Source organism: Pan troglodytes, chromosome 16 (genome assembly GCF_028858775.2).
Source record: "Pan troglodytes isolate AG18354 chromosome 16, NHGRI_mPanTro3-v2.0_pri, whole genome shotgun sequence".
Classification (NCBI taxonomy): Eukaryota; Metazoa; Chordata; class Mammalia; order Primates; family Hominidae; genus Pan; species Pan troglodytes.
The window spans coordinates 69386964-69408975 of record NC_072414.2 but is presented as its reverse complement, the minus strand read 5'-3'; the positions used below and the strand labels follow the sequence as shown (position 1 = coordinate 69408975).

The following is a 22012-nucleotide window of genomic DNA, read 5'->3' as shown; positions in this document are numbered from 1 at the left end:
ATAGAACTCAGCTGAAGCAATATCATTGTATGAGCAAGGTAGAAAAACTAGGAAAGGAGACTGAGAAGGGCATTAAGATAACTGGAGAGAAGACGATTGCAGAGGCCAAGGCAGGAAGACTTTTGAGAAGGGTAGTGGCTAATCAAGTAAAAAGTTGCAGATGTTAAATAAGATAGGCCAAAAAGTGTCTGCTAAATTTGAAGACCTGAAGGTCACTGGCAATTTTAGTTAAGTATAGTTTTAGTGGAATTATGAGAATAAATTCCAGATTATAGTGGACCGAGAAATGGATGAAAACAGGAAGCAGACTGTCCTGGGACTGAAAGAAATTAAACTTTTCTGACCCTTTCTAGGAAACATAATAGATGATTTTAGCAGGAGGTTCCTACATTTTTGAGGTCCTTTAAAAAAGAGTAAGTAAAAGAAGCTATGAAATCAATGCCAATCATTTTCTCTGAAAAGAGGTACCATCGAGATCCAGTTTGATCTCTGCAGTGCTGTTTTCCAAATATTTCAATCATTTTAGATGTGTTAGGCAACTTGTTCTTTCACTGTCATTTTCATTTCAACTGTGCCATCAATTTTTAAGTTACTAATTCTTGTAAATTCTTATTTTGGTAAAATATGAGAACTAGGTTTGGGAAAGAGTAGCAATCCTATGAATCCCTGACTTCAGTGGACAGGAATCACTTGGGAATTCACATGGGAATTCACAATCCCATGAATCCCTGACTTAAGTGGACAGGAATGGCCAAAGGCATCACATGCCTTCTTGATGACAAGTTGGATGAAGACTGGAAAAAAGGGGGATCTTTTGTTACCATGAATAAATTATCCATGTTCCTAGCTAAAGCCAACAACCCTTCTATTTGCACCCTTGATTTCACACCCTCTTGCCTACTCAGGGGCAGATTTTCAGCAATTCTGTCCTTTCTGGCAATACCAATTCTTTTCTCTCTACAGGATCAGTCCAATCAGCATATACGTATGATATTAATTCTCTTAACACAAAACAAAATGAAAAGAAAAAAAAACTCCATCCCACTTCCAGTTAAGGTCCCAATTTTTCTCCTTTCCTTTATAGCACAACCCCTGGAAATAACTTGTTTATACTTATTGACTTCTCCTCCCTTAAGTCCACTTCAGAGGAGATATGTGCTTATAACTCTTGTCAAAGCCACCAATGACACCCATGCTAAATCCAGTGTCATTTCTCAGCCCCCATCTTACCTGATGTACCAGAAGCATCTGACACAGTTGATCTTTTCCCTTCCCTTGAAATTCTTTTTTTTTTTTCACTTGGGTTCTAGGACCCTTCACTCTTCTGGCTTTTCTGCGACCTTTCTAGCAACTCACTTTAGACTCTGTTGATTCTTCCTATTCTTTCTGACTTTTTTTTCTTTTTCTTTTTTTGAGATGGAGCTTGCTCTGTCACCCAGGCTGGAGTGCAGTGGCACGATCACAGCTCACTGCAACTTCCGCCACCTGGGTTCAAGCAATTTTCCTGCCTCAACCTCCCGAGTAGTTGAGATTACAGGCACGTGCCACCACACCTGACTGATTTTTGTATTTTTAGTAGAGACAGGGTTTCACCATGTTGGCCAGGCTGGTCTCGAACTCCTGACCTCAAGTGATCCACCCACCTCAGTCTACCAAAGTGCTGGGATTACAGGTTGTGAGCCACTGCACCCGGCCTCTGTCTGACTTTTAAATAATGGAGTATCCCAGAGGTCAGGCTTTAGAGCTCTTCTTTCTTCCATCTACAGAGTGCTCATTTCTTTGGTGATCTCATTCAGTCTCATGGCTTTGAATGTTATATGCTGATAAGTCCCAACTTTCTCTGTCTCGCCTAAACTTCCCCTAATAGCAGAACCTGATATCAAAGTGCCTATTTGACATCTCCACTTAGATATCTAATAAGCATCTTTAATGTAAAATTTCCAAAACTGAGCTCCTACAATTCCCTCCCACACTTGTTCAGTTTTCCCTATCTAAGCTAATGGCAACTCCATCCCTCCAGTTGCTTTGGCCAAAACTTTTGAGTTGCCTTTGACTGCTTTTTTTCTCCCTTCTTACATTGCGCTCATCCTTTCTTTCAGGCAAATTCTGTTTGGTATACCTTCAAAATATATCTAGAATTCTATACTTCTCACTACCCCTCATTCCCATTATCTTTGAAACACACTCCAATGAGGTTTTTACCCCCACTATTCCACCAAAAACACTCTTGTGAAAGTCACCAGATGATGGTTCTTCAGGCTATCATCTGTCTCTCGAATTATTTTAAGAGCCTCCCTAACTGGTCTCCTTGTTCCAGCCCCTGCTCCCTTCACTCTATTCTCAATACAACAGTCAGAGGGATCTTATAAAACCGTAAGTCAGATCATATAATTCTGCGTGAAACCCTCCAATGTTATTCCACTTCAGAGTAAAAGTTAAAGGGTTTATTTTGATCTCTAAATATTTTGATCCCTATGATCTAGTCTCTTCTTACCCAAAGTATGGGCCTCATACCAGCAGAACTGGCATTCTCTGGGAGCTTGTTAGAAATGTAGAATCTCTGGTCCTAAGATTTTCTAAATCAGAATCTGCATTTTCATCAGCTCTCTTGGCAATTCATATGTTTGAAGAGGACTGATGTAGTCCTCTACTGCCTCTCCTGCTGCTATGTGCTGCTCTAGTCACACTGGCCTCCTGGCTATTTCGATAAGATGGAAACTCTCCTGCCTCAGGGCTTTTGCACCTACTGCTCCCTCTGTCTAGGATAATCTTCCCCAGAAAACTGCATGCCAGTTGCCTTATTTCCTTCAGGTCTTTATTCAAGTCACTTTCTCATTAAACACTTTCTGGCCCATCCTGTCTAAAACTGCATCCCCAAGCCCTTCCTATCCCTTTTCTCCACTTTTTTCTTTTTTTAAACTATAATTCTTATCAACATAGTATATGTTTTACTTATTTATCCTGTTTATTGTCTGACTCAACAAGTAGAATTTGAACTTTAAAAGGCCTATGATTTTTATCTATTTTGATCAATGCTTTCTATCTAATGCCTGGAACAATGACACATAGCAGATACTCAGAAAGTTTTTACTGAATAAATATAGCAACTAAGCAGTCTTTAGAAAAGTCTTGGAGAACACTTTCATCTGAGTAGTGAGGTCAAAGGCGGATATCAACGAGGTGAGACATAAATGTGAGGGAAGGAAACAGAATTACAAAGTATAGCCTATTTTTTAAAGAGCTCTAAAGAATATTAAAATAATTCATCTTAGGGATTAGCTAGCACTTCAGTCTATTAGTGAACACACTTTCTCTTTGCCAAATAACTTCTAAACATCTAGAAAAGATAAAAATTCAAGTGGAACAGAGATTTTCAAGGGAAGAGGTGGACTACTGTTATTAACCCTTTTCTATATCTCTTTAAATATTTGTCAAAAGATCCCACAGAAAGGAGAAGGGGGTGGGATGGGGAAAGGAACAGAAGTCAGCTAAATTTACTAAGCATCCTGAATAAAGAACCACATTAAAAAATCTGATCTTTGGGAAAAAACTATTTTAATATCTGTGGTAATTTGAACAGAAAAAATGCATTTGTTTTTTAGAGCTAGCTCTGTGGCAGGTATTTCCTTAATGGTGACTATATAATTTTCTTAACTGGAGTCACCAGTGTTTGCTAGATTCCACATATTGTTGTACCAGTTCACAAAAACCAGAGCACTGCAAAAGATAATTGAATGCAGATTACAAAGTGGTTTATGATGGCTGTCACTCTCTTTGCAAAGTGAAACAAGTGCACCGTCTATTCTTATGATATAAAACTGCCTCTTTAGGACCTCTTACTTTGCTAGAAGTTTTGTTTTGAGGCCTGTGGAGAAGTCCAGTGTCCTAAAGCAGCTGCTTACCCAGTGGTAGCCAGATCATTACTCTCCTTGGAACCATCTTCATCTGCAAAAAGGGGCGGTAGGGTGGAGCTAGTCATCAAGTTTTCCATCTCTCTGAAAGGAAAAGAGAATAAAAAAAAATTAATGGCTTAATTACTTCCATTTCAAGTTCCACTAATTTAAGAGCCAGCCTTCTTGAACTTTATCATATAAGCAACAGAATAAAAACTGACCTAAATATTTATTTTCTTGACTTGGACACATCAATTTAAACTGTATGGTAAATGGGCCTTTTAACCTTGGTCTTATCAACTGACCAGACTGAAAACAAGTTAGGTTTTAACAAATGGGATGTGGTTTGGAAAATTCCTTTTTATTTATCCAGAGTATCTTCAAAAGTATTCATTTCCTGTAGAAATTGTTAAGCAGGGTAACTCAGAAGCACTGCCACTCTGAGCAAGCTATTTAAGCTCTTTGAGCTACAATTTCACCATCTTAGACTAAGACAAAATTGCTGACTTAACCCAAAGGGTTATTGTGAGAGATTAAAATGAAAGTGCTCCATAAACAGAGAAAATCTAAGGTAGTAAGTGCATTGAGTATTATATAAAGAAAGATATTGTTATTACAGCATTACCAGTTCTCAGTCCCAGATGAATCATCTATAGATTAAATGATGGCAAACTGAGCCCTCCAAAAGGAAATAATGCAAAGGAAGTAGAGGATGGAAGGCATGCTGATGTGGCTCTCAGTCAAAGAAACCACACTTCCAGGTCAGAAATATGCTCCACACACCATCATAACCAACAGCAGAAATAGCATGCACCTGGGTACAGGAAACAACTAAGCTTAATTGAAGAAAACAAACAAATCACAAGAACTGAGGTTATCAGACTGAAAGGATAAAAGGACAAAGTGACAAAGAGAATAATTTCATTCGGCATATCACTATGAAAAACGATTTTTGCCTTTCAAGGCTTACCACAAAGGGCATCACCCCATGTAGTTAAAAGCAGCAGTCTTCCCTTCATCATGAAAGGGATATTCAAACAAAACATTCAGCAGTGACCCCAAACATCAGCCACTTACATAGAACTGCAAAGCACTCAAGAAAGAGTGCCTCAATCAACTGGGAGAATTGAGAAGCAAATTATGAGAATTCACTTAGGAGCTTCCTCAGGAGTTATTTCAGGCGCTGCTGCTGCTAAGGAGACCTGGTGAAACAGCAATTAAAAGGAAAGCACAGCAGCAAAGCAGAGCCAGGATCACTCCACTGAGGTGGAAATATGAAGAAAATGCCGATGACACAAGGACCACATTCTCCATGTTCAATGGGGTGATTTATTTCCAAAAGATAACACTGATGTTTTATTCCTTATTCTTACTTATTCTCACTTCTAAGTTTATTATTTAGCAGGCCAAGTTCCATAAACAGCTTGATGGGAAAAATACATCTCTGTACAAATATTACCCATTACAGTAGGTAGAGCATGGAAGGTAGAGAGGAACTTCTCACTCAACCAGCATAAGCACTTTATTCTACTGCAGGAATGCTTGCCACCTCTTTTCAGTTCCTTCAAGATAAGGTGTTTACAAGTGGAATAGCTCTAATAAATACCACAAAATTCCATTCCACATGTTTTACTGAATAACCCTGACTCAAGTGTACTTAAGTTTTAATTCACATTATACAATACAAAGGCCAGATTAAAGCCTGGGCTGCTAACATCACCTCACACCAATGTCAATGTTCATTTTACCAAAAGAAAACTAATATCTGTTAGATACCATACAGACTAACCATAGTGAGCAAACATTCAAATGGCCAGGTATATACCTTAAGGAACTCACTTGACTGGCTTCTTTTTTTTTTTTTTTGACAGTCTCGCTCTGTTGCCCACGCCTCCCAGGTTCAGGTGATTCTTGCGCTTCAGCCTCCCAAGTTGCTGGGATTACAGGTACGTGCCACCACACCAGCTAATTTTTGTATTTTTAGTACAGACGGGGTATCACCATGTTGGCCAGGTTGGTCTTGAACGCCTAGCCTCAAGTGATCCACCCACTTCGGCCTCCCAAAGTGTTAGGATTACAGGTGTGAGCCACTACGCCTGGGATTGACTGGCTTCTTTCTAAAAGTATCCCTAGAAGTCAATGGCCTTTCAAGAACCTTGAGATTCCGCATTTAAAGCTCCTGGCATTGCTCCCATGCCTCAAAAGAAGATATATTATCTGGTGAGGGACAAATGAAGTGTCTTTTCATCCACTATGCCAACATGACCCTGTTAGAGTGTTTTCCAGATATCTTTAGTCATTTCTGAAACGTGGGGAGGCAGCTGGATAACATAACCTTAACAACATATAAACAGATCATATAAACAAAGGAAGTTCAGAGAACACACATTTTTTCCTTTTTTATTTTCCCTCTCTTAAGTTTGTTGTATTCAAACCCATATGGTTTCAGATATATTTTCTCAGTGTTACTGAGTAGTCAGGTCCCTAAGAAATGAGTAATAAAGTGGGTGGAAGGTTAAGGGGCCAAGATCAACAAAAGGAAATGAAGAAAAGTGCAGTGAAACCCAAAGGCCTCTAAACTAGTCCAGTAAGTCGGAAAATACAATGATTCCCAAGAATATGTCTGGGATCCTGGGAGAATGCATTTCATATGGTCCATGAGGGAGTGATTCAAAAGGAATCACGGCTACCAAGCCACTGATTGCCAAAAGCCCTTCACATGTAGCATCTGTGCCTGATGATGTCCCAGTACAGAGGTCACACTGAACTTTGAAATTTTATGCAAAGCACTTAAGAAATGTAATGAATGCTGCTCTAAATGAGGAAAGGAGAAATTTGTTCAAAGGCAAAGCAATATACAAGTTTGGCTCTTCACTGCACTTTATATAAACAGGTCTATCATGCAGATGTTTCCTAGTAGAGGGGACTTATCCAGTGAAGGCTTCTACCAGGAAGCCTCACAAAAATGGTATTACTTTGCCACTTAGAACACTTTGAACCAGGGTCTGGACCTGAGCTTTGGAAATCCCAAAATTCCCTCTAACACTAACCACTCACTGAAAAAAACCTGACATATAAAAGAGTGCCAATTTAAAATATTTTAATGATGATTATAAAGATTGTAATGAGAATTATATTAAGCGTACTAGATATGTAATGACTAGTGAACACATTTTCTCTCTGTAGTCATCTAGTAGGCCAGATCATAATCAGAACATTGCTATGGTCAATATATGGCCAGAACAAAGGAAATTAGGTGGAACTTAAGAAATGTTCCTCAACTAAGATTGCTCTAGTAATCTTTCCCAATAATAGGGATGATCACACCAATGTGACTATGTTATTCCAAATGTGTTGGACAGTGCTGGAAGCATATTTGTACTTCTGGTTTCTGGGGTTGGCTCTTTTCAAGTGCCCTTTTCTTACTTTACACATGCTAACCCCACTTCCCTAAGTCTTTTCATAGAGATGCAGCATATTCTTTCTGCACCACTCCCTCTCCAACCATACACTTCATAATTGAGAGGTGGGATTCTGCCCATCTCAATCTCATTTTCCATACTACAGCCTTTATGCAAAACCCTTGGTTCCTTTAAAACATCAGGTTCCTTGGTTATATCAACCTCATACCCAAAAATCTCTTGCCACCATCTCCTATCATTTCAGCTCTCTTAATTCTCCTATTACAACTCACCTTGAACCATACAAACCTCTATTCATTGGCCCTTGATTTTCCCTTCTCTGTCCTGCTTAGATTCGATGGCTACATTGCAAATGTTCTTTTGCCAACACTCAATTCCCTTGCACTACATCTTTCTATACACTAGAAGTAGATCAACGCTGAGTTTTGGCTCAAGATGGTGGAGGAAAAAAATGACAAAATAAAGAGTATTACTATAAATGTACGGTATCCAATCACAACTGGGCCCTCTATGCTCTTAGTAATCACTTTGTATGCTCTTAGGATATTTCCCAACTGCCATGTTATCTCTGTCAAAGTTTTTCAACCAAACTCACCCAAATCCTCCAACTCAGTCAGCATTATCTTTTCACATTCCTCAACCCCAACTCACGACAAAAAGCATACTAAATTGCTTTTTTTGGAAGATATAATTGATATACCATAAAGTTCACCCCTTTACTACATACAACTCAGTGGTTTTTAATATATTTACAAGGTTGTGCAACCAACACCCTAACCAATTTTAGAACATTTTCATCACCCCAAAAAGAAACACAATATCCTTTAGCAAACAATCCCCATTCAAACAATCCCCATTCTCCCTTCCTGCTAGTCCTCCTAGGCCTGGGCAACCACTAATCTACTTTGTTTTTTTTTTTTTTTAAGAGACAGGGTCCTGCTCCGTCACCCAGGCTGGAGTGCAGTGGCATAATCATAGCTCACTGATGCCTCAAACTGCTTGTCTCAAGTGATCTCTCTGCCTCAGCCTCCTGAGTAGCTAGGACCACGCCTGGCTAATTTTTAATTTTTTTTTTTTTTTTGTAGAGATAGGGTTTCGCTATGTTGCCCAGGCTGTCTTGAATTCCTGGCCTCAAGCAATCCTCCTGCCTCAGCCTCCCGAACTGTTGGGATAATAGGCGTGAGCCATCATGCCTGCCTACTTTCTGTCTTTATAAATGTACCTATTCTGATATTTCATATAAATAGAATCATACAATATGTGGCCTTTTGTGTCTGGCTACTCTCACTTAGCATAAAGTTTTCAAGGTTCACATTGTAGCGTGTATCAGAATTTCATTCTGCTTTATGGCTGAATAATTTAATACTGGATGGCTATTGCACATTTTGTTGATCCACATATCAGTTGATAGACTTGGGTTGTTTCTACTTTTTGGTTATTATGAATGCTGCTGCTTATGAACATTTGTGTATAAATTTTTGTGTGGACATGTTTTCAGTTCTCTTGGGCATATACCTAGGAGTGGAGCTGCTGGAACATCTGGTACCACCATGTTTAATATTTTGAGAAAATCAAACTGTTTTTCAAAGCACCTCTACCATTTTACATTCATACCAGTAATGTATTAGGGTTCCAATTTCTCCATATCCTCAGCACATTTGGTATTGTCTTTTTTATTAGAGCCATCCTAGTAGATGTGAAGTGGTATCTCATTGTGATTTCGGTTCATATTTTCCTAATGAGTAATGATGTTAAGCATTTTTTCTTATGCATATTGTGCATTTGTTTATCTGTTTTGGAGAACTGTCTATTCAAATCCTATTTCAAATTGTGTTTTGTATTATTATTATTATTTTTTTAGATAAGAGTCTCATTCTGTTGTCCATGCTGGAGTGCACTGGTGTGATCTTGGCTCACTGCAACCTCTACCTCCTGGGTTCAAGCGATTCTTGTGCTTCAGCCTCCCAAGTAGTAGCTGGGATTACAGGTATGCACCACCATGCCCAGCTAATTTTTGTATTTTTAGTAGAGACAGGGTTTCGCCATGTTGGCCATGCTGGTCTCAAACTCCTGGCCTCAAGAGATCCACCCACCTCAGTCTCCCAAAGTGTCGAGATTACAGGCGTGAGCCACCACACTCAGCCTCCTTTGCTCATTTTTAAAACTGGGTTAAAACTGTATTGTTATTGCAAAATTGCGAGAGTTCTTTTTATATTGTAGATACTAGACACTTATCAGATATACTATTTTCAAATGTTTTTCTCCCATTCTCTGGGTTGTCTTTTCACTTTGATAGTGGTCTTTGAAATACAAACGTTTTTAACTTTAAAGTACAAATTATCTATTTTTTTTCTTTGGTTGCTCGTGCTTTAGGTGTCATATTTAAGAAACTACCGCCTAATCAAAGTTGTGAAGATTTACCCTTATGTGTTCTTCTAAGAGCTTTATAATTTTAGCTCTTAACATTTATGTCTTTGATTCATTCTGAGAAAATGCACCATATTCTCTGACCTCTACATCTCTGCAACTGCCATTTGTTGTCTTTGGTTGGAATACTTCCTAGTACCCCAGTCTCTCTTGTTTGGCCAATTATACTTTCTTATCCTTCACATCTCATCTCAGATGTGTCTTCTTTCAGCATGTGTTCTTGGATCAATCAAGAATGTATCAGATACCCCTTTTATGTACTACCAGAGCATTCTGTACTAAACACCCATCATAATACTTGACTCATTGTACTACACTTGTCTTTTCTAACCCTTAGTTATATGTTTTGTTAGGTTATAAACAGTGCCTTGTTTACCTTTAAATTTCCCCCAGCCTGGTTTTGAGCATATCATGGGCATTTGTTAAATATGCATTTGATGAGCAAATACAATTATGTATTTCACAGCTTCATGATAATATTGTGGCCAGACTTTGCCTAAAGCCACACCTTACCCCTCAACTGAAGGAGGCTCCTCATTCAATTAGTATTTATTTATTGCTCAAGCAAGGCACTTTTGCAGATTATGTGTCTTTTAAATGGATTAACTCTGAAACTGGGGGACACTCAATATATTCTCTAAATGTTTCCTCAAATATGCATTCTCCTTTATTATTTGTAAGGAGTGAGACTATCTTCAAACAATAGAGTCAGTGTTCATGTCTACTTTAGTGAACATGGCCGATTGATGTATATTCTGTATTGGAATTTTCAACTTTCCATTCACGTTAGATATTCATGTCTAAGTATTGAATCTTTAACATCAATTTTGCTCAGTGAAGCCTTTCATGGCCTCTGTATATAAAATTGCAGACACCCCCTTTCCTTGAACTGTTCCTAACCTCTTTCCCTGCTCTGTTTTTTCTTGGTACTTCAAACTATGTATCTTTTTTCATTTTACTTATTTTATCTTGTTTTTTGTCTGTTCCAGTACACTGCAAGCTCAAAATTTGTAGATGCCCACAACTGGCCCTGCAGAACCCAAGATTACAAAAAGTCGGCCCTGTATCCATAGGTTCTGTGTCTCTCGAATACTGTATTTTCCACCCCAAACTGACTGAATTTGTGGATGCAGAACCCAAGGATACACAGGGCCAACTATAACTGCAAATTAAAACAATAATGATCTACCACTACAAACCTATTAGAATGGCCAAAATCCAAGTAAGACAACTTCTGGACCAGTGCCTGAACTAAGAGTTAAAGTAATCCAATAAAACCTGGAATTATTTCCTTAGTGTAGAGTACTTCCCCAATTTCCTGGGACATGGGTGTACTATGAAACGGTAAAAAGGTGGGTCCATATAAGCTGGGATGGGGAATGCTGGTAAAGCCTTACTCCCTCTAGAAGGCCTGTGATATATGAAAAGGTGTTTTCAGTGACAGTCAATTTTCTATTTGGAGGAAAAAAACAAAAAACAAAACCAAGCTTGTTTTAAGTACACAAAGCACAAAAAGTTAATGTTCTTGTTTGGTAAAGACACATATGTATACTCTTTTTTTTTTTTTTTTTTGAGACGGAGTCTCGCTCCGTCACCCAGGCTGGAGTGCAGTGGCGTGATCTTGGCTCACTGCAAGCTCTGCCTCCAGGGTTCACGCCATTCTCCTGCCTCAGCCTCCTGAGTAGCTGGGACTACAGGTGCCCACCACCATGCCCGGCTAATTTTTTGTGTTTTTAGTAGAGATGGGGTTTCACTGTATTAGCCAGGATGGTCTCGATCTCCTGACCTTGTGATCCACCTGCCTCGGCCTCCCAAAGTGCTGGGATTACAGGCGTGAGCCACCGCACCCGGCCACATATGTATACTTTTTACTCACATCTTGGTGATTCACATGCAGGGTATATCAGAAAAGGGAATTTATGTATTTATCAAGAGGAGACACGAGTTTTTTTTTAAAGCTGAAAAACAATGTTTTTCAGTTTATCATATGTCACTATGTTAGGCATCAAAGATACAGAGGTAAATAAGATTTAAAAAACCCAACAACACTTATTATTTTACAGTTCATAATCTAGTAGGGGACGTGGAAAGAGGGTAATGGCTGATGTGTATAACGGTATTTATTCAAATATACGAGAAAAACAGAGAAAGAAGAATTGAATGGGTTGGGTAACCAGCTAAGGTAATTGTTAATTATCCTAATACATTCACAGATGCACTGGAGAGCTGAAGGAAACAGAAAACACCAGCTGAGAAAACACCTGAGAAGGACCACACAGCTCTGGGTCCTTACACGTTTGAAAATCCAGATTCATACTAAGGTAGGTAGCTCTAAAACAATATAATTCAAGGCTGGAGTCTGCGAAAAGCAACTCAATCAGCATAGACGGTAGTCCCCCCTTATCTGTGGTTCTGCTTTGCCAGTGTGTTAACTCATGGTCAACTGCAGTCCAAAAATATTAAATGGGAAGTTTCAGAAATAATTCATAAGTTTTAAGTTATACACTGTTCTGAGTAGTGTGATGAAATCCCATGCTGTCCTGCTCCATCCCACCCAGGATGTGAATCTTCCCCTTGTCCAGCATATCCATGCTGTATACACTACCTGCCCATCAGTCACTTAGCAGCCTTCTAGGTTATCGGATCGACTGTCGCAGTATCGCAGGGCTGGTGTTATTTTACTTCACAACGGCCCCAAAGCAGAAGAGAAGTGAGGCTGCCAGTTTGGATATGCCAAAGAGAAGCTGTAAAGTGCTTCTTTAAGTGAAAAGGTAAAAGTTCCCGACTTAACAAAAGGAAAAAAAAAAATCACAAATGCTGAGGTTGCTAAGATCTACAGTAAAGATAAATCTGTGAAATTGTGAAGAAGGAGAAATTCATGTGTACCATATGTATAGGATTTGTTACCATCCATGGTATCGGGCATCCTACTGGGGGTCTTGGGATGTACCCCCATGGATAAAGGGGAACTACTGTATGAGAAAGCAGAAGTTACAAAGGTCCCTAGTATCTGAACCCAAACATAAAATTCATAGTTAACAATTCCAGGGAAAGGGTCCTTATTGGTTCAAGGAACACTGCTCCTCTATTTTCTTACATTTTACACAGCTCTTCAGCTCAAACCTGCAGCTGTGAGACAACGCTGAAGAGAGGAGGTAGAAAGAATGTTTCTTCCTTTTACAGGCAATAAATCCTAAATCGTTTACCCTCTCAAAAGCCAATGAAAACTGCAAGTAAAGGATGACATGTTTGAGAAGGAAAATTGAAGAACATTTATAAAAACTATAGTGTAATAAATGGAAACTAATCCCGTCAAAGTGTTTTTCATTTTAATCAACTGACTTACAAATTAAATTTTCTTCCTAGGAAGATTTCCTAAAAGAAAAACAGAGGATGCTCGATAGCAGAGGAATTTCCTCAGCCAAAAGCTGAAGACAGAAAACTTTAGTTACAGGGAGGCGAAGCAGTTAGTGGTCTTTACTACTCTGAACAGTAAGATGAAATTTAGAGTTTTCTTCACAAGATGAATAGGCACAACTGTAACATGCTTTACAGTTTAAACAGAAAGAAATTGAAAAACTCAGAATTATTTTGCTATATTTTGCCTTTGAAACCTAATAACAATGCTCAGGACTTCAGAAAGTTACACATAGCCACAGAATTCAAATTTGACACATTTAAGCTCTACAAGATCAGTTTCCTAGGAACATTTCTCCTTTGATAACCTACTCAACATGATAAAACTTCAACTTCCATACACAGAGCCTCAGTTCTCACCCTACCATAGTAATTCAGAACAAGTGGTTAGATTTAATCTTTTTTGTTTAAAAGCTACTGATTGTTTCTTTTTTTCAAGGTGAAATAACAAAGAAAAAACAAGTTTAAAACTACATTAGCTGTAACTTTCATTATATCACTTCAAGATTCTTGGTGTTTAGAGCACTTACTAAAATCTGACAAAATCTGTATTTTCAGCATTGCCTAGTGCTGTTCAAGGGTTCACTTAGCCCAGGAAGGAAGGACTAAGTCCAGGGAATCAGAATCTACAGAACGATTTGTTTTGTTCTTTCAACATTAAATGCACTCATTTGCCTGTGTTAGCAAGTACTTCTGTCATGAACAGAAGTCTACCACAGTACCAAGTAGAGGCATTATATGAGCATCTGCTTCAATACCCTTATATGTAAAATGGGGCTAAAACTTATTCTATTTACCTCAAAGGGATACCGTGAGGATCAAATATTTCTTTACAAGCTCTGCATACAATAAAAGAATGTGAAAGCTATTTTAAAAATTATATTACAAAGTTATCGATGAAACATTTATGAGAAAGTATATGGATTATAAGTATATTAAAAGAATAGATACAGGTCGGGCATGTTGGCTCACACTTGTAATCCCAACACTTTGGGAGGCTGAGGCAGGTGAATTGCTTGATCTTAGGAATTTGAGACCAGCCGGGGCAACATGGCGAAACCCCATCTCTACCAAAAATACAAAAATTATCTGGGCATGGGGGCACGCGCCTGTGGTCCCAGCTAGTAGGGAGGCTGGGCTGAGGTGGGAAGATTGCTGGAGCCCAGGAAGTTGAGGCTGCAGTGAGCCATTATCGTGCCACTGCACTCCAGCCTAGGTGACACAGTGAGACCCTGTCGTAATAATAATAATAATAATAAATACATAAGAAAAAAGATTGGAAGGAAATACATCAAAATATTCAAAGTATTGGGAAGCAGAGATGGGTGGATCACTTGAGGTCAGGAGTTCAAGACGAGCCTGGCCAACATGGTGAAACCCTGTCTCTACTGAAAATACAAAAATTAGCCAGGCATGGTGGTGGGCGCCTGAAATCCCAGCTACTCTAGAGGCTGAGGCAGGAGAATGGCTTGAACCCAGGAGGTGGATGTTGCAGTGAGCTGAGATCGTGCCACTGCACTCCAGTCTGGGTGACAGAGTGAGACCCTAACAATAATAATACTAATCATCATCATCATCATCATCATCATCATCATCATAAAAAATAGATATATAAGAACAAAGATTGGAAGGAAACACATCAAAATGTTCAAAGTGTTGGGAGGCCGAGGTGGGCAGATCACTTAAAGTCAGGAGTTCAAAACCAGCCTGGACAACATGGTGAAACCCTGTCTCTACTAAAAATACAAAAATTAGCCGGGTATGGTGGCAGGAGCCTATAATCCCAGCTACTCTGGAGGCTGAGGAAGGAGAATCGCTTAAACCTGGGAGGTGGAGGTTGCAGTGATGAGGGATCACACCACTGCACTCCAGCCTGGGTTACAGAGCAAGATTCTGTCTCAAAAAAAAAAAAAAAAAAAAAAAAAAGTTCAAAGTAGTTATGTCAGGGTGGTGAAATTATGAATAATTACTTTCCAATCTTTGTTTTAAACTCAACCTTCAGCAGTATGGTTTTGTTACTTTAAAGAAAGAGGAAAAGTGCCATCAAGGATCACAGATGTTTTAAAATTAAATTTTAATTTCACATGCAATACTTAGTTTCTTTTTTGTAAAAAAAATATGGCTACACGTAGAGCTAAAATTCCCTTTTTGCCAGACTCTCCATACTCCCCTTTCCAGAAAAACACCATTAGAAGGATTTCTAAGTCCAGCCTGAGTGACAGAGCAAGACTCCATCTCACAAACAAACAAACAAAGAGTTTCTAGCTTATTGCTGAAAGATGCCTTAAAGATAGTTGCTAATGATATATTCTTTCTCTCTCTCATCAGAATTAGGACTATAGGGCAGAGAAGAGTAAGCATGTCTAGCAGGGAGAGTAAGGGCACAATTTATAAACCTCATGCTTTATATTAAAAATTCCCTTAAATTCTGCAGTCAGTTTTATAAAGCAGTATTTATTTTAACACAAAAATTAATGTTTTAAATTGCACGAGGCCAGGACAAGGATCATGTAGCCTCAAAACAGTATTTCCCCATGAGTGCAATAACACACAGCACAGATTCAGTTCATTTTCTTGACAGATAACTGACATATTTTGATACTGAGGGGAAAAAAGTGTTGTGACTTCCTTATTGAATATCTCCACTACATAGCAATATATTGAGAAGTTCTAACCCAATTTATGTCCTGTTAACTTTCCAGATAAGTTACATGAAAATACACTGAAATTATCAAACAAGAATACCATTTAATTATGGGAAAACAGACCAGGAAAATGAGCTCAGCATTTCCTTAAGAGGTTTAACTCTGAAAATTACAATATATCTGAGGTTGTTATATGTACATTCTTATGTCACTGGCAGGAAAAGTAACAAGCTTTTGGTAAGTTGTTGTTTTACTTCTTGCCAATATACCTTAAGATAAACCTAAAATGTAATGTGTTTGATTCATCTCTAATTCCACTGGCATCTCTGTGCCTTCAGAAATTGGACTCTAAATTGCCTTACACGAAAAAGAAAAGCTATTGGTACTCTCAAGCTCATCATTACAATATTTTTCCACAGAAGCTTCTCTGGAGGCATTTATTCTTACTAGAAACTCTGTCCAAATATTTAATTTGGCCCTGGGTGTTTAGTAACATTAGAATATTTAAAAGACAAAGTTGATAAATTACAATCAAGATGTAGTAATGTGAGCTATGAGGGAAAAAAAGCTTAACTGTGATTTCTACAACAAATTCACTCAAAATTTGGAGACAAAAAGCATCTCAAATATTTGATAAAGGATGATGTGCAGCATAAACTACAAGGAGACAACCTGAGGCAGTAGGAAGAGCTCTGAATCGAAGTCAGGAAATCTGACTTTGAGTTCAGGATATGCTACCAACTAACTGGTTTCTGGGATCACTAAATGACTCTGGCTCAAGTTTTTTCACCTGTTCATGAAGAACAAAATCAACTTCAAATTTGTTTAGCTGTCAGACTACATAGAATACTGAGAAACAGTATATTTAATTATATGAACTAGAAACACTAACAAACTAGCAGAAAATAGGAATATATTAAAAATTCAATATAAAATCACAACCATAAACATATATGTACACAAACAAACACAGAGTTCTCTAAGCATGGTATGCATTTCTGAATTCTGTTCATATTTATTTGCTATCTGGGAGGGAGTCTCAGTTTATACTGAGGGCTCTGGAGTCAGACTGCCTAGATTCCAATCTCATCTTTTACGTATTAGCTGTGGAACTTGGGCAAGCTAGTCAAAAGCTCCAAACCAAGGTTTTCTTATCCTATAAATGAGAAGAGTAATAGTACATACTATATAGAAGTTATCTCAAGAAGTAATCTGTGTAAATAAAGCAGGTAGTATGGTGTCATCATATAGTAAGAGCCTAATAACAATAATGATAGCAATAATTGCAGCAAGAATTTATTGCTTACTAAGTACCAGGCACTATTTTAAGAGCTATGCGTGTATGATACCACTTAATCCTCACATCTGCCCTATCAAGTAGATATTATCATTAGCTCCTATTTTATAGTGAACAAACTGATCCACAGAGGGATTAAGTAACTTACAAATGTTTACTGTGATAGTCACTATGGCTATTCAAAAATATTTTGATCTCCTTTCAGAAACATAAGAGGAAACTTCCTCACTGCCTCAGAGAAGACACAAGGACCCTGTAACTCATGGGCAATGAAAGTGAGTGACATATGATTCTTCTGGGCAAAAAATATGAGTCTATAAGCAATTTGCCATGTTTCCTTCCCCTGAATACAGTGACTGTGGAAGTATATATTATAATGTAGTTTACATCTGCCTGGTTGTCTAAGTGACCACAAATAGCATAGCCCCATGTTGACCCACTTTGGACAAATAGCATAAGTGAGAAAAGAAAGCCACTGAGATTTTGTGGTTGTTTATTACCACAGCAATATAAATAGCAATAACCTAGCCTATCCTAACTGACACTTTCTCAGTTAATAAATTTCAGATTTAAGTAACATCATTATCTACTTATTTATAGTTAATACCCAAGGTTTCAAAATAAATTATGGGAGAAAACAGTACATTTCTATCCATTTACTTCTTTTTGTGTGTGTAAACCAACAAAAGTTCACTATTATCTAGTTTAATACCACAATTTAAGAATTGCTGGTCTAAATGTCTTCATGATCTTAGGCTAGGCAAAGATTTCTTAAAGAGGACAAAGCACTAACCACATTAGAGAAAAGTGACAAATTGGAGTTCACTATAGTTAAGAATGTCTGTTCATCAGAAGATCATGTTAAAGGAGTAAAAAGGCAAGCCACAGACTGGGAAATTGTATTTGTAATACATATATTCCCTAAAGACTCATATTTAGAATATACAAAGAACTCCTAAATATCACTAAGATTAAAAATAAATGACCCATTTTTTTAAAAAAAGGGGCTAAATACAAAGCAAGCACTTCATAAAGAGACTATCCAAATGATCAATAGCTATAGAAAAAGAGACAGTATTATATACCCACCAGAATGGCTAAAATAAAAAAAAATGACAATACACAGTGATAGCAAGGATGGAGAGGAACTGAAATTCTCTGACGGTGCTACTGGGAATCTAAATGGGGACAATCACTTTGGAAAACTATTTAGCAATACCTGTTAAAATACACCTATCCTATGAATCAGCAACTCCATTCCTAGTAATATATCATAGAGAAATGAGTGTATATAACCAACAGAAGACATGTATGCGAATGTTCATAGCAGCTTTTTAAATAATAGCCTCAAAGTGGAACCAACCCATGTGTCCATCAACAGTAGCATGGATATGTTATGATATAGTCCTACAATGAAATCAGTGGAATACTATACAGATTGAACTACTGCTACATGCAACATGGATGAATTTCATAGATATAATGATGAGCCAAGAAGCCAGACCCACGAGAATAAATATTCTATGAATATATTTATATGAAGCTCAATAACAAGTAAAAGAACCGTATAGTGACAGAAATCAGAATAGTGGTTATCTCTCGTGGGGAGAGAGAAGGTAATGACTGAAGAGCCTCCTAGAGTGACGAAAATATTCACAGGCACATATGTATCTATGTAAAAATTCATTGATTTTTGTACTTTACTGTATGTACCACAGTTTTAAAAAGTAAAAGAAAAAAAAGCAGCATTGGTTAAGATGAGAATTCCAAGATTAGAAGGTCCCACAAAGATCACTGAGTCCAATCATACAACCAAGGCTCAGCCCCCAACCTGAAAGTCTCTCTTGGGAATATCTACTCCCACTTCTCAATAGCTCTGACAATTGTAAAGTTTTTCTTTATAATGAACTCCAAACCTACGGCCGGCTGTGGTGGCTCACGCCTGTAATCCCAGCACTTTGGGAGGCTGAGGCAGGTGGATCACGAGGTAAGGAGATCGAGACCATCCTGGCTAACACGGTGATATCCCGTCTTTACTAAAAAAATACAAAAAAATTAGCCAGGCGTGGTAACAGGCGCCTGCAGTCCCAGCTACTCGGGAGGCTGAGGCAGGAGAATGGTGTGAACCAGGGAGGCGGAGCTTGCAGTGAGCCAAGATCACGCCACTGCACTCCAGCCTGGGTGACAGAGGAGACTCCGTCTCAAAAAAAAAAAAAAGAAACTTGAAAACATTTTCTCTTGAAATGAAATTTATCTGGTTTAAAATTGGTAGTAAACAGGCATTTTTTCATGGATTTTGGGAAATGCTAGTAGCCTGAAAGCTGTTTCAAATTGTTGTGCTTATAATTTTCTACCAAACGTACAATTAAGCATCTTATTATATTAAAACCAGCTTCAAAAACAATAATTAAAAACTACATCTAAGATGGAGAAAGCAAACCCAAGCTATATAAGAAAATGCAGAATATCTTGTAATATCAAATCATAATAGATGTGTATAACCTATAAAACACGTGAATACATTAATATTGTGAAATATGGTCATTTTTTGCTTTATTCTGATTATTCTGATTAAAAGACATGTCATATACTTACTGTGGTTGCATTATGGCATATTTATGTGACTAAGATAGTTAATAATATTTACAAACAATATTGTAAATCTCAGGAGTAACCAAATGCGATTAGACTAACTTTTCTTTGTAGGGCCCTTATATATTTTTTTAAAATTGTAGTTTGGCTGGGTCCAGTCGCTCACACCTGTAATCCCAGCTCTTTGGGAGGCCAAGGTGGGAGGATTGCTTGAGCCCAGGAGTTTGAGACCAGCCTGGGCAACATAGCAAGATCCTGTCTCTAAAAAAAAAAAAAAATTAAAACTAAAAACCTAGTTTGGTGTGGTGGTATGAGCTTGCAGTCCAAGCTACTTGGGAGGCTGAGGCGGGAGGATCACTTTTGCCTAGGAGTTCAAGGCTGCAGTGAGTTATCATGCCACTGCACTCCAGCTTGGGCCACAGAGCCAGATCTTGTCTCAAAAAAACGAACAAAATTGTAGTTCTAGAAAAGAAGACAAAGTTATTTAGTCAAGACTGCTACTGAGAACTCTCTACCTTTACTTTTAAAGAGTTTCAACTTAGGGCTGCGCACGGCGGCTCACACATGTAATCCCAACACTTTGGGAGGCCGAGGCAGGGAGATCATCTGAGGTCAGGAGTTCAAGACCAGCCTGGCCAACATGGTAAAACCCCATCTCTACTAGAAAAATACAAACATTAGTCAAGTGTGGTGGCGCATGCCTGTAATCCCAGCTACTCAGGAGGCTGAGGCAGGAGAATCGCTTGAACCCAGGAGGCAGAGGTTGCTGTGAGCTGAGATCACGCCACCGCACTCCAGCCTGGGCAACAAGAGTGAAACTCCGTCTCAAAAAACAAAAAAAAGTTTCAATCTAAAAAATGTGGGTAGGTGTATTCCTCTGTGGGGGCTTAAATAAAATCTGCACACACTGCCAATTTAGCTTAGCACTGAGAAGACTAATCAGCAAAAACTTCAAAAACATCAAAAACCAGAGGAAACAAGCAACCCCTTCATGCTCTCAGGGCACAGCACACACCTATGAAGTACTTGCCTACCTATAGTTTACCTAGGATGGCATGATCTATTTTCTTATTCATTACATATTTTCAATAATATGTACCAGGTACATGGTTAAGATACCAGCAATACAATGGTGAACAAATTGTCTCTGCCCTCATGAAAAACTACAGTTGGAGGTGAAAGACGTTCAGCAAATATACCAATAAATAAACTCCTAAATTTGTTTAAAATGCTCTGAAGGAAAAGAACAGAAAGCTATAGAATAACAGGGGAGATTTCATTTAGACAGGGGACCTCTTTGAAGAAGGAACACATAACCTGAGAGCTAAATGTTAAGTAGGCACATTGCATACTGAGGAATTAGCTTATTAGGACCCAGAGGTGAGAGAGAACTTGATGCTTTGGAGGAAGTGAAAGGCGGCTTGTGGCTGGAGAAAAATGAGCCAGAGAGGAAAGCAACAAAGACAGGTAGACAGGAACCAAATCCAGAACAAATCTGGGGCCATGTCAGAAATCTGGGTTTTCCCCAAAGTATAAGAGTAAACCTCTGAGGAATTTTAAGGAGAAATTTTAAGGAGGGGCATGATGTGACATTTATGCTCTCTAAAGGTTCATTCTGACTTCTGTGTAAAGAATAGATGTGTAAGAATGGATCTAGAGGCCAGGTGTGGTGGCTCACACCTGAATCCCAGCACTTTGGGAGGCTGAGGCAGGTGGATTACTTGAGATTGGGAGTTTGAGACAAGCCTGGCCAACATGGTGAGACCCAGTCTCTACTAAAAATACAAAAATTAGCTGGGCATGGTGGTGCACACCCATGGCCCCAGCTACTTGGGAGGCTGAGGTAGGAGAATTGCTAGAACCTGGGAGGCAGAGGATGCAATGAGCCGAGAACATGCCACTGCACTCCAGCCTGGGCAACAGAGTGAGACTCTCCATCTTGGGGGAGGAAAAAAAAAAAAAAAGAGAATGGATCTATAAAGATCAGTAGGGAAGTAGTTACTGCAATAGTCCACCAGTCCACCATAGCATGATGGCGGCTTAGAAAAGGATAACAACAGTGGAGATGTAGCAAAGAGAGTGGATCTGAGATATATTTAGGAGGTAGAATCAATAGAATCTTGCAGTGGTCTGGATAGGGGTGTGTGTAAGTGTGTGTGTTGAACGGGTAAGGGGATTAGTAAGAGGTCTCAAGAATGAGCCCAAGATTTTTAACGAAGAAATTAGTAGACTGAGTTGTCATTTATGGAGATAAGGAATACTCGAGATGTAGAAGTAGAAAAAGTATTAAGATTAGACATGTTCATTTTAAGATGCCTT

The 22012-nt window shown here is 38.6% G+C and overlaps 1 protein-coding gene across 1 annotated transcript in view; it reads right to left on the bottom strand.

Moving 5' to 3' along the window:
* Positions 1–22012, bottom strand: part of HMG20A (high mobility group 20A) — a 60470-nt gene that overhangs the window by 23147 nt on the left and 15311 nt on the right. The window contains exon 2 of the mRNA XM_510687.8: positions 3903–3995. Within this exon, the coding sequence (XP_510687.2) occupies positions 3903–3991 (89 nt within the window). The 5' untranslated portion in view covers positions 3992–3995. The remainder of the gene's footprint in view (positions 1–3902; positions 3996–22012) is intronic.